At 38.9% G+C, this 12,615-nt stretch overlaps 1 protein-coding gene across 2 annotated transcripts in view; it reads left to right on the top strand.

The window, feature by feature from the left end:
* Window positions 1–1,739: 1,739 nt before the first annotated feature.
* LOC138979727 (uncharacterized) overlaps window positions 1,740–12,615 on the top strand; it is a 49,244-nt gene continuing 38,368 nt past the window's right edge. Inside the window, exons 1-2 of one of the 2 annotated variants that reach the window (XM_070352470.1) lie at window positions 1,740–1,860; window positions 7,005–7,214. In XM_070352470.1, the coding sequence (XP_070208571.1) occupies window positions 1,768–1,860; window positions 7,005–7,214 (303 nt within the window). In that variant the 5' untranslated portion in view covers window positions 1,740–1,767. The remainder of the gene's footprint in view (window positions 1,861–7,004; window positions 7,215–12,615) is intronic. The other variant, XM_070352469.1, reaches the window with a different exon arrangement.

Genomic DNA, 12,615 nt, shown 5'->3' with positions numbered 1-12,615 from the left:
AAGAATAAAATGAAATTATTTTTTGATCGATTTCTTAAATTTTAATCGTAGTACTAAATAACCTATTTTCTTTAATTGTGATCAGATTTTAAGAGTAAACATAACACATGTATATATTTTGAGATTCAGAATTTGATGAAGAAAACGATGCAATCAATGTTAAATCTGTTTGCGAAAAATTGATTTTAATGACAACTTTAATTAGCAAATTAATTAACTAAATTCTAAGCTTCCGAGCTTCAATGCAAAACAAAAGTCCGGCCTTCGTCGAAGATTGCTTGACTGAAATGTCAACAAAATTAGTTGCAAAATGAGAGCGTGACAGTTCTGCCTCAACTTTCACAAAAAGCCGGATATGACGTCATTAAATAAATTTATTAAAAACAATAGAAATAAAAAAAATGTGGGGATATTATACTCAGGAACTCTCATTTGAAGTTTTGTGAAGATCAGTCCGGTAGTTTTCTCTGAATCGCTGTACACACACACACACACACACACACACACACACACACACACACACACACACACAAACACACAAACACACACACATACACACACACACACACATACACACACATACATTCATACACACATACATAAACCACGACCCTCATCTCGATTCCCCCTCTATGTTATAACATTTAATCAAAATTTGGCTAAATGTAAAAAAGTTAAATAGTGGAACGTTTAATTGTGGACAGAATTGTTATGCAAATATTTTGTTTTCACTATTATTAAACGTTCCGTTAAAGGCAGAGTAAGCCTCCCGTAAACCATCACAGATACGGTCAGGCTTTTACACACAGTACAAACACCCTTTCATTTAAACACTCACCAATTGAGAACATCCTAGGTGCCCTCCGTAAAGATCGAACAATTTTCAAAGAATTTATTTTTGCGTGGTTTATCTTACCCCTGAGCCATCGTGAACCCGTGTGATCTAGTTTTCCCTTTTCACAATGCAGTCGTCATAGTTAGTCATTTGAATGCGACTCGACGTGAGCTTATCTACAATAGCACGTTTTTTATGCACAAAACAACGGCTGTGGTTCACAAGAACTCTAGCGATGGCTTTTGACTGTTGAGAGGAACGGCGATTTGCACTGATAAAACCGTCGTCTGCCACGACCCTTGCGTGACCCTGCTTCCGGGCTTTTCTTTTTTTAAACTTTCACAACTTCGAATTGTTCTGATCTTGTCTTGATGAAAAACGAATTCTTTTATGATTAAAGAATGTTTGTGTAACAAGCTGTCAATTTATTATTTAGATTTTAAAAGTTAGGTCTAGCGCAAAAACGAGGCGCCATTGTTCTTCAGGGCCAAGTCCACGAAAATAAATTCTTGGAAAATGTCTCACGCTCGACAGAAAGCAGCCAGGATGTTCCCGTTCGGTGAGCGTTCAAATGGAAGTATGCTTGTACTGTATTTAGACGCTCGGGGAGCTCTGTGATGGTTTACGGGAGGCTTACTGTGCCTTTAACGGTTTTTAATTTTTTTTTTTATTAAGCTCTACAATTGGGATTTGAAGTCATGATAGAGTGTTAATGCACATGGCAAAAAACATTTGAGAGGGAGAGATAGAGAGAAAGGAAGAGAGAGAGAGAGAGAGAGAGAGAGAGTGTGTGCGTGTGTGTGTGAGTGTGTGTGTGTGTGTGTGTGTGCGTGTGTGTGTGTGTGCGTATGTGTGTGTAAGTGCGTGTGTGTGTGTGCGTGTGTGTGAGTGTGGAGTGTGTGTGTGTGTGTGTTATTGCGGGGAGCGTATAAATGAACCAGCTAGGGCACTCTTTGTTATCTTCTGAATCCCGTGTTATCAGAGAGACAGTGTGCAATTTGGCGGTGTTAATCCATCTTTTCCAGGTACAGTACAACATTGACAATATCTTTAACAGTTGCTATTGTGTGTCTGAATTCTCTCCTGGCTGACCGAAACCCGACGTCCGAGATAGCACTGCCGCAGTGTCTTGAACACAAGGGAACCAAATTTGCATAACACGAATGTTCGTTGTTTTTGAGCTTGATATTAAATTAAACACAACATTTTGAGATGTTTGGTGGGTTGTTGACAGACAGACTTTCTGTGTCGGTCCGAGGAGAGAATATTGTCTTCTGTTTCATCTTTGTCGGCCTCGGTGCAAATGTAAATGCGAAATCATGGACAGGGAGCCATGTTGTTGTAAAACCAATTTTCACAGAACTGTTGCAATCAAAAACAAGCGCGATGAGTGTTTTCAGTAGGCCAGCCAGGCCAAGCTAAAAACGTTTTCTCCAGTGTGTTATGGCCACAGATGGCACGACATTTTGGTCCAAAAACGTATTTTGGGTTCTCAGCATCTTTAGGTACTTTGAACACCACAGAATCATTGTGCGAAGTAATGTTGTCATCATCAACCTCTTTCTTGCAATAAAGCGATCTTTTTTTTTATGAACATTTGACACCATTTTGAAAACTGTTGACGCTGTTTTCTCAGAATTGTTTTTTTTTAACACAAGCGCCGTCAATGGGAACTATTCATCTTCGAGACTAATTGTTCAATCTTTTTACTTTTTTTTGTTTTAACCAGAACTGAAGTCTCCACGTAGGAACAGAGAGACAAGTCTTTTCTTGATTTATCGATGAATAATTTTAGAAGTTTTATCAAAGTACAAACATTTGCTTTTTTTTTTCGAAATTATGTTGTGCTTCTGATATCTATACCCAGGGAACAAAATCGGTTCATAAATATGAACAAGTCGCGTAAGGCGAAATTACTGCATTTAGTCAAGCTGTGGAACTCACAGAATGAAACTGAACGTAGTCCGCCGCTAGTGCAAAAGGCAGTGAAAGTGACGAGCCTGTTTGGCGCGGTAGCGATTGCGCTGTGCTTCATAGCACGATTTACTGTACCTCTCTTCGTTTTAACTTTCTGAGCGTGTTTTTAATCCAAACATATCATATCTATATGTTTTTGGAATCAGGAACCGACAAGGAATACGATGAAATAGTTTTTAAAACGATTTCGGAAATTTAATTTTGATCATAATTTTTATATTTTTAATTTTCAGAGCTTGTTTTTAATCCAAATATAACATATGTATATGTTTTTGGAATCAGAAAATGACGAAGAATAAGATGAAATTGTTTTTGGATCGTTTGATAAAAAATTAATTTTAATTACAAGTTTCCGATTTTTAATGACCAAACTCACTCATTAGTTTTTAAGCCACCAAGCTGAAATGCAATACCAAACCGCGGCCTTTGTCGAAGATTGCTTTGCCAAAATTTCAAGCAATTTAATGGAAAAACAAGTCGCGTAAGGCGAAAATACAACATTTAGTCAAGTAGCTGTCGAACTCACAGAATGAAACTGAACGCAATGCAACGCAGCAAGACCGTATACTCGTAGCATCGTCAGTCCACCGCTCATGGCAAAGGCAGTGAAATTGACAAGAAGAGCGGGGTAGTAGTTGCGCTGAGAAGGATAGCACGCTTTTCTGTACCTCTCTTCGTTTTAACTTTTGAGCGTGTTTTCAATCCAAACATATCATATCTATATGTTTTTGGAATCAGGAACCGACAAGGAATAAGATGAAAGTGTTTTTAAATTGATTTCGAAAATTTTATTTTGATCATAATTTTTATATTTTTAATTTTCAGAGCTTGTTTTTAATCCAAATATAACATATTTAAATGTTTTTGGAATCAGAAAATGATGGAGAATAAAATGAACGTAAATTTGGATCGTTTTATAAAAATAATACTTTTTTTTACAATTTTCAGATTTTTAATGACCAAAGTCATTAATTAATTTAATTTTTAAGCCACCAAGCTGAAATGCAATACCGAAGTCCGGGCTTTGTCGAAGATTACTTGACCAAAATTTCAACCAATTTGGTTGAAAAATGAGAGCGTGACAGTGCTGCCTCAACTTTCACAAAAAGCCGGATATGACGTCATCAAAGACATTTAACAAAAAAATGAAAAACACGTCTGAGGATATCATACCCAGGAACTCTCATGTCAAATTTCATAAAGATCGGTCCAGTAGTTTAGTCTGAATCGCTCTACACACACACAGAGACAAACAGACACACACACATACACCACGACCCTCATCTCGATTCCCCCTCTATGTTAAAACATTTAGTCAAAACTTGACTAAATGTAATGAGGGTGTGACAGTACCGCCTCAACTTTTACAAAAAGCCGGAGATGACGTCATCAAAGGTATTTATCGAAAAAATGAAAAAAAAGTCCGGGGATATCATACCCAGGAACTCTCATGTCAAATTTCATAAAGATCGGCCCAGTAGTTTAGTCTGAATCGCTCTACACACACAGACAGAAAGACAGACACACACACACACACACACACACACACACACACACACACACACACACACACACACACACACACACACACATACACCACGACCCTCGTCTCGATTCCCCCCTCTATGTTAAAACATTTAGTCAATTCTGACCCATATGTCCTTCAAATATTACTTCACGTATAGGACAAAAAACACTTTTTCCCCGGGTTATTTTTCGAGAACCGTACAAACAAGAGTGAAAAGCTTTCCAAAGAAACAGATCTTAATTTCCGTGCCATCTCTACCCTTATGTTGAGACATTGTTAAACATCTTAAATGTGACCCTCCACCACGGAATGAGTCGCATGTCACCTTTGCATGATTTTCATATTTTTACATTTTCCTAAAGAGTTTGTTATGCTCTATCCAGTGGTGAAAACCGTTTTAGAAAAGAGCGGAAACTGTTTGAGTTATACGCCTGTGACTAAGGTGACCCTCACACTGTTACCATACACTCTCCGGACTTATATCAAGCCTAGCGCAGAACCGCGCGAGGTGACATGCGACTCATTTCGTGGTGGAGGGTCACAAATGTGTGTTAGTTCTATGATTAACCGACTGGTTTTATTATCTTTTGCCCTGTACACCATGGTCAGCATGTGTGAACATCAGGAGTCATACGTTTGACTTGCAATACGCAAGGTAGCTAAACAAAGCAATATGTTTAGGGTAGATAACTAAATATCTTCAGGTATTTGAAAATTGCGAAGTTTTGCCTATTTTGAATTTTTGTCGATTTTTCATTTGGCCCTTCCGTTTTTGTCTTGTCCATTTTGAGGGTACCCTTATTTGAGCGGCAGTCACGTGATCCTTGTAAAAGAAATCTTTAATCCCAAAGGTGATCCTGATCGCTAAGTGAACAGCCGTAACTGGCATATAAAGTTTTAATGAAATGACATAAATTTGGGTTCGAAATTGTTTTTAATAATGTTTTGGCCAAGTTTATGTTAAAGGATTTAGTCAAAACTTGACTCAATGTAAAAAGAGATATATGAACTGTTTTTGTTGAAAACAAATCATTGTTCGCGACACGTTCAGATCAGAATCGGGTATTTGACTTGTATTTGTAGAAAAATGGTATGGGGAGTAGCTCGCAAGGAAGTAACTTTAATATACAGCATGACTTCCCTTCTTTGTCTCTGTTAATCTAGGGAGAAAATATCCAGCGATATTTCTCCGTAGGCCTAAAGTTCGGCCATGACCGAGGCAAAATAACTTGCGCAGCCGCAGAAACAAGAAAATGGAAATCTTTTATGAAATGATTGGGAGCCACGCAAATTTGACCTTTTGAATCCGACCATGAACCCGCTGTTGATAATCTGGAAGGTCGTACCAGAAATGCAGATCTATCTCTGGCCGATTCATAGATTCAACCTACAAACTGCGACCTCATCTGTGATCAGATGGCCAAGCAATGCGTGAAATCTTTTATTCTAAAGCCTTATGGCTCGTTTCGACAAGCATTAAACGGATGAAATTAACCACATGCAGTTTATTCTTCAGAAAAATGCACACACAAAATGGGTTGGGTTCGGTGATTTGTACATAAACGTCTTCCTCACGATAGATTCGTTGATTTGTCTTATGAAGCCGTCATCAACACGAACACAATGATTGCAGAAGCAAACTCTGTACCTACACGGCCGAGACACAAGACTGATTATTTCACAGCTGCAATGTGAATAGAGAACCAAAGACGTTTTGGGTAAGCTTACTCACGTCAGGTCTTCACTGACAAGCTAGGAACAGACGGAAAATTCCGAACAAAAGTAAATGACGTCAAAGTCTTTTTCGCTTTGCGTGTAACTCATTTTTGTCATGACGTCTTTTTGTGACGACAGTATACGCGACAATTTGTTCGCTTCTGGTGTCATTTTAGACTGAAAAGCAACTCAAAAGAAGGAGCTAAGCCTGTGTCTTGAAACAGCTGAAACACTCTTTTGGATTGCCGTTTCAATGTTAACCAAAAAGTTAAAGAAAAAAAACAAGGTTCAGTTGCGAACTGACAGCGGATTGAGCATTTATTCCTGTTGATGAAGGTACGATTGAAGCTTTATTCTCTCCGTCAACCAACAAGACTAGATTTGTAGCAGACGAAAAACAAAGTGTGCGTTTATTCTGTCTTGTGAAGGCGATTATGTCGTTATAAGTTATCTGTACGTTGTGAAGACATTTCAAAACAAAATTTAGCTTTGATACGTCACGGGATATAAGCTTATACGTTTTCATCCATGAAATTGGTTTGTTTTTCGTCTCGGCAGGGTGAATGAATTCATGATGTCTTTTCCGGAATTGGACAAAACTGGCCTTGCCAAGACTGAAACAAAATACAGTTCTACAACTTCTAGGCTTGGGTTGATTGCCCATGGTGAATTTCCAATGATTTGTTTCCACATCCCATGACAAATTCTCTTTACTTTGGTCATGCCAAATATACGTTACAGCTCCGTCCATCCATGGTATCGCGTGATATTTTGTCTCGACGGGGTGAAAGAATATAATGACGTCACTCTCGGCAGAGCCTCGAGTGACGTCATCATATTCATTGACCCTGTCTCGACAAAATATCAGGCGATACCATGGATGGACGGAGCTGTAACTTATACTTACAAGTAAGCCCTTAAAACTTATCCACCTCGTTTTTCCACCAGAATCTCACCATGCTTTTTGCCATTGCGTCGCTCGTCCTGTCCGCCATCTTGATGACGCAGGCTGACGTCGGCGACATCGTGTCAGACGTGACCAACGTCGAGCCTCTTTCTGAAGAGCTGTATATCTTTGAAGTCACTTACGACGCTGAGGTTGCTGATCTAAAAGGAGCTCTGGAGTCAGCTAGTGTGAAAGTGAGACACAGTTTCCGGGTGAGTTGGGTTTCCTGTGTGAATTTTTAAGGTAGCCATCTGAAATACAACCTCATAGTCTGGATTAAACCAAAGATAACTCCAATTTAAAATTATCATAGAAATAACTTGAAAAATGTGGTCGCCACAGTGCTGCATCAACACAAAAATAACATCTCAAATACAACGTTCAAAACACTGAAAAACGGCGCAAGAAAATTCCCCGATAAAAATGAATTTTGCAAATCCGTTCTGGAATGTTGTTGTTGTTGATATTTCACAGACCCGGAGACACACAGACACACACAGACACACACACACACATACACACACACACACACACACGCACACACACACACACGCACGCACACACAGACACACACACACAAACACACACACAGACACAAGCACAATCAAACACACACGCACGCACACAAACACAAATACACACACACAGACACACGCACACACACACAATAAAACACACAAACACACACACACACACACACACACGCACACACACACACACACACACACAAACACACACACGCAAGCACACACACACACACAAACATACATGTATGTATGGGGCGATTTATATAGCGCTTGACGTTCTCTAAGCGCTTTATATGTATAAGTTACAGCTCCGTCCATCCATGGTATCGCCTGATATTTTGTCGAGACTGGGTCAATGAATATGATGATGTCACTCGAGGCTCTGCCGAGAGTGACGTCATTATATTCTTTCACCCCGTCGAGACAAAATATCACGCGATACCATGAATGGACGGAGCTGTAACGTATATATGGCATGACCAAAGTAAAGAGAATGTGTCATGAGATGTGGAAACAAATCATTGGAAATTCACCATGGGCAATCAACCCAAGCCTAGAAGTTGTAGAACTATATTTTGTTTCAGTCTTGGCAAGGCCAGTTTTGTCCAGTTCCGGAAAAGACATCATGAATTCATTCCCCCTGCCGAGACGAAAAAAGAAATTCCATGGATGAAAACGTATAAGCTTATATCCCGTGACGCATCATAGCTAAATTTTGTTTTGAAATGTCTTCACAACGTACAGATAACTTATAACGACATAATCGCCTTCACAAGACAGGAAAAACGCACACTTTGTTTTTCGTCTGCTACAAATCTAGTCTTGTTGGTTGACGGAGAGAATAAAGCTTCAATCGTACCTTCATCAACAGGAATAAATGCTCAATCCGCTGTCAGTTCACAACTGAACCTTGTTTTTTTTCTTTAACTTTTTGGTTAACATTGAAACGGCAATCCAAAAGAGTGTTTCAGCTGTTTCAAGACACAGGCTTAGCTCCTTCTTTTGAGTTGCTTTTCAGTCTAAAATGACACCAGAAGCGAACAAATTGTCGCGTATACTGTCGTCACAAAAAGACGTCATGACAAAGTTACATGCAAAGCGAAAGAGACTTTGACGTCATTTACTTTTGTTCGGAATTTTCCGTCTGTTCCTAGCTTGTCAGTGAAGACCTGACGTGAGTAAGCTTACCCAAAACGTCTTTGGTTCTCTATTCACATTGCAGCTGTGAAATAATCAGTCTTCTGTCTCGGTCGTGTAGGTACAGAGTTTGGTTTAAGCGTGTTTATTCAAATTCTCATACACACGTTTCAAACAATAACAACATTGAGAACGTTAACAAGCAGATTGCTTATGGACACGTTCTTGAACTTATAATCAATACACATTCAGATAGCAAAACATGGCGAACAAGTGATAGCTTCAACACTTATCTTGATAATCTTTAATTATATTTTATACAAATAGGGTAAAGAGAGAGAGAGAGAGAGAGAGAGAGAGAGAGAGAGAGAGAGAGAGAGAGAGAGGGAGAGGGAGAGGGAGAGAGAGAGAGGGAGGGAGAGAATGCCTGGCTACATCAATTGCACAGTTAATATAATATCAGCCGAAGCGATTAGTTAACATAACATAGTCTTGTACAACAGAGAATATTTTCGTGTTCAAAGATATAGTTAAATCAGTATTTCCAAACAAGAGTGTTTTGCAGTCCAGAACGTGTGTTGGCAGACTATTGAATAAAATGGTTCTATGTTCTTTAAATTTTGGACAGTGTAATAAGAAATGTTCAGAATCTTCCGGGCATGCTCCACACGTACATTCTAAATTATCAGAGAGGTGTCGGTTCACTAAGTCTTGTTGCAAATCGCTCATGTTTAATCTCAACCTGCTGTGAAGTACCTGTCCCTGGCGGTTGCCTAAATAATAATACGGTGGAACAACAACATCTCCATCGGTCAAATACCTTTTAAATTCACCAACTGACTGCGTTTGTTGTATATTTTCTGGAAGATTATTCCACAAAGCTGTCGTTGAAGGAAAAAATGAAGATTTATATAACTCACTTCTGCACAATGGAAACTTACGTTCAAGAGGGCGTCGTCTGTGGTAAGGATTTACATCGGAAACCAGGACCGGCAGTTTGGAATATAAATATTCTGGGGTTAAACGATTTACAATTTTATAATACAGCAAAAGTTTATGACGACGTCGCCTTTCTTTCAGGGGCACAAAACCCGATTCGTTATACAGTTTTTGGTGGCTTGTGCCACGTACTGCACCTACAATGATTCGGATTGCATCGAGATGCAATGTCTCCAACTCGTCTGCCAAACACTGTGTACAGTTATCCCAGATAACGTCCGCATAATCAAACAATGGTAACATAAAGGATTTATATATAACTTCAAGTGATTTTCTGTTTAAACGATGCTTGAATAAACCAAAACACGCAATTGACTTTCTACATTTAGCAATTAGACTTTTTATGTGGGAATCCCATTTACAATTACCTTGTAGAATGACGCCAAGGTGCTTGTGATTTTCAACATCAACTAAGTGTGCATCTTCGAAATACAATGGTGGAAGTAAAACATTTTGTTGCCTACAAATGTCCAACAATTCTGTCTTTTGACAATTAAAAGTGACTTTCCATTTAGAAGCCCATGTGCGAATTTTATCCAAATCAGAATTCAAAATCTCTGCTCGTACATCATCGTTATCTAAACTTAAATACATACTCGTATCGTCTGCAAAGAGTTTCAACACTGATTCAAGACCAACACCAATATCGTTAATATAAATGAGAAATAAAAGAGGTCCTAAGACAGAATCCTGAGGGACACCAGCAGAAGGGGTAGCATAACTTGATTTGGTTCCTTTCAATACTACTGCTTGTCTGCGATCGCTCAAGTAATGTTCAAACCAAACAAGCAAGGGACCTCTTATACCTATCGCCTCAAGCTTGTGGAGCAGACCGCGATGCCAGACTTTATCAAAAGCTTTTGATACATCAAAAAATATTGCCTGTGACATAATGTTTTTATCAAGTGCAACACAAAAATCATCATATATACTCAATAGTTGATAAACAGTCGAATCACCAGCAATAAAACCAGATTGGCAGTGTGTAATCAAATCATAATTTTTCAAATAACCAAACACACGGATTTGTATACATTTTTCAAGCACCTTCCCAATACAACTCAGCAAAGAGATTGGACGGTAGTTGGAACAAGCACTCCTATCGCCTTTCTTAAAAATGGGCGTAATGTGAGCAGTTTTCCAGACAACTGGAAAAACACCCTCAGACAAGGATCTGTTAAAGAGAACTGTAAGCGGTGGAACGATAACAGGTAATCCATCTACAAGCAATTTATTATGTATTCCGTCAGGGCCCACGGCCTTGGATAAATTTAAATTCCTTAACACTTGGACAACTTCAGCTTCTGTTAATTCAAAAGTCGATAAAGATGTATTACACCAATTTGCCTCGGGCAGGGGATCGTCTGGATTTTCAACTTTAGACTGGCTTTCAAAATAATTATTAAACAAAATCGTTTTTTCACAAATGTTATCAATAATTTTTCCATTATCTTCTAGCGGTGGAATTTCGTTACATGCAACACCTTTTTTCTTCAAGAAGGAATTAACAAGTTGCCACCAATTTTTGCTTCCGAAGTTCTGTTTACAATTTATCCTCTCATCAAGTTCTAGAAAATAATCTCTTTTTCTTTTACGAATTTCATCTGTATACTGATTTCTAGTCAGGCGGAATAATGCCCACTGCTCAGGTGTATTTAAGCGCTTAGCAACTTGATGTATACAATTTTTTGCGTTTCGTAATTGTAAAATATGTTCAGTCATCCATGGGGCATCATCTTCACGTACTGTTATTATCTTAACAGGCATACATGTTTTTGCAACACGGAATAAATGTTCAGAAAACAAGGCAGCAGCTTCGTCAATGGACGCATTTAAAACTGTGTTCAAAAGATCAATTTTGTTCAATTCAAACAAAAATGTATCAACATCTAACTTGGCATAATTATATATAGTCCTTTTGAACTGACCTTTTTTTAGTCTCTGTGACGTTAATTTTACACATGGCACAGAATGGTCACTACAAATGGGGGGTAACACTACAACTTCACTGATTAAGTTTATACTCGTGGTCAGGATCAGATCGATGCATGAGGATTTAGTTTCTGTAATACGTGTGGGTTCAGTAACGAGCTGGTGCAGATTGTTTTTGACTCACATGCGAAGCAAAAGTGAGTCTATGTACTCACCCGAGTCGTCCGTCCGTCCGTCCGTCCGTCCGTCCGTCCGTCCGTCCGGACGTCCGGACGTCCGTCCGGAAAACTTTAACGTTGGATATTTCTTGGACACTATTCAGTCTATCAGTACCAAATTTGGCAAGATGGTGTATGATGACAAGGCCCCAAAAAACATACATAGCATCTTGACCTTGCTTCAAGGTCAAGGTCGCAGGGGCCATACATGTTGTCTAAAAAACAGCTATTTTTCACATTTTTCCCATTTTCTCTGAAGTTTTTGAGATTGAATACCTCACCTACATATGATATATAGGGCAAAGTAAGCCCCATCTTTTAATACCAGTTTGGTTTACCTTGCTTCAAGGTCAAGGTCACAGGAGCTCTTCAAAGTTGGATTGTATACATATTTTGAAGTGACCTTGACGCTGAACTATGGAAGATAACTGTTTCAAACGTAAAAATTATGTGGGGCACATGTTATGCTTTCATCATGAGACACATTTGGTCACATATGATCAAGGTCAAGGTCACTTTGACCCTTATGAAATGTGACCAAAATAAGGTAGTGAACCACTAAAAGTGACCATATCTCATGGTAGAAAGAGCCAATAAGCACCATTGTACTTCCTATGTCTTGAATTAACAGCTTTGTGTTGCATGACCTTGGATGACCTTGACCGTGGGTCAAGGTCACATGTATTTTGGTAGGAAAAATGTGTAAAGCAGTTCTTAGTGTATGATGTCATTGCTAGGTTTAGTTACCCTAAAGGTCGAGGTCAAGCATGTGAGTCGTATGGGCTTTGCCCTTCTTGTGG

The sequence above is a fragment of the Littorina saxatilis genome, linkage group LG11 (assembly GCF_037325665.1).
Source record: "Littorina saxatilis isolate snail1 linkage group LG11, US_GU_Lsax_2.0, whole genome shotgun sequence".
Classification (NCBI taxonomy): Eukaryota; Metazoa; Mollusca; class Gastropoda; order Littorinimorpha; family Littorinidae; genus Littorina; species Littorina saxatilis.
This window is presented reverse-complemented; position numbering and strand designations above follow the sequence as displayed.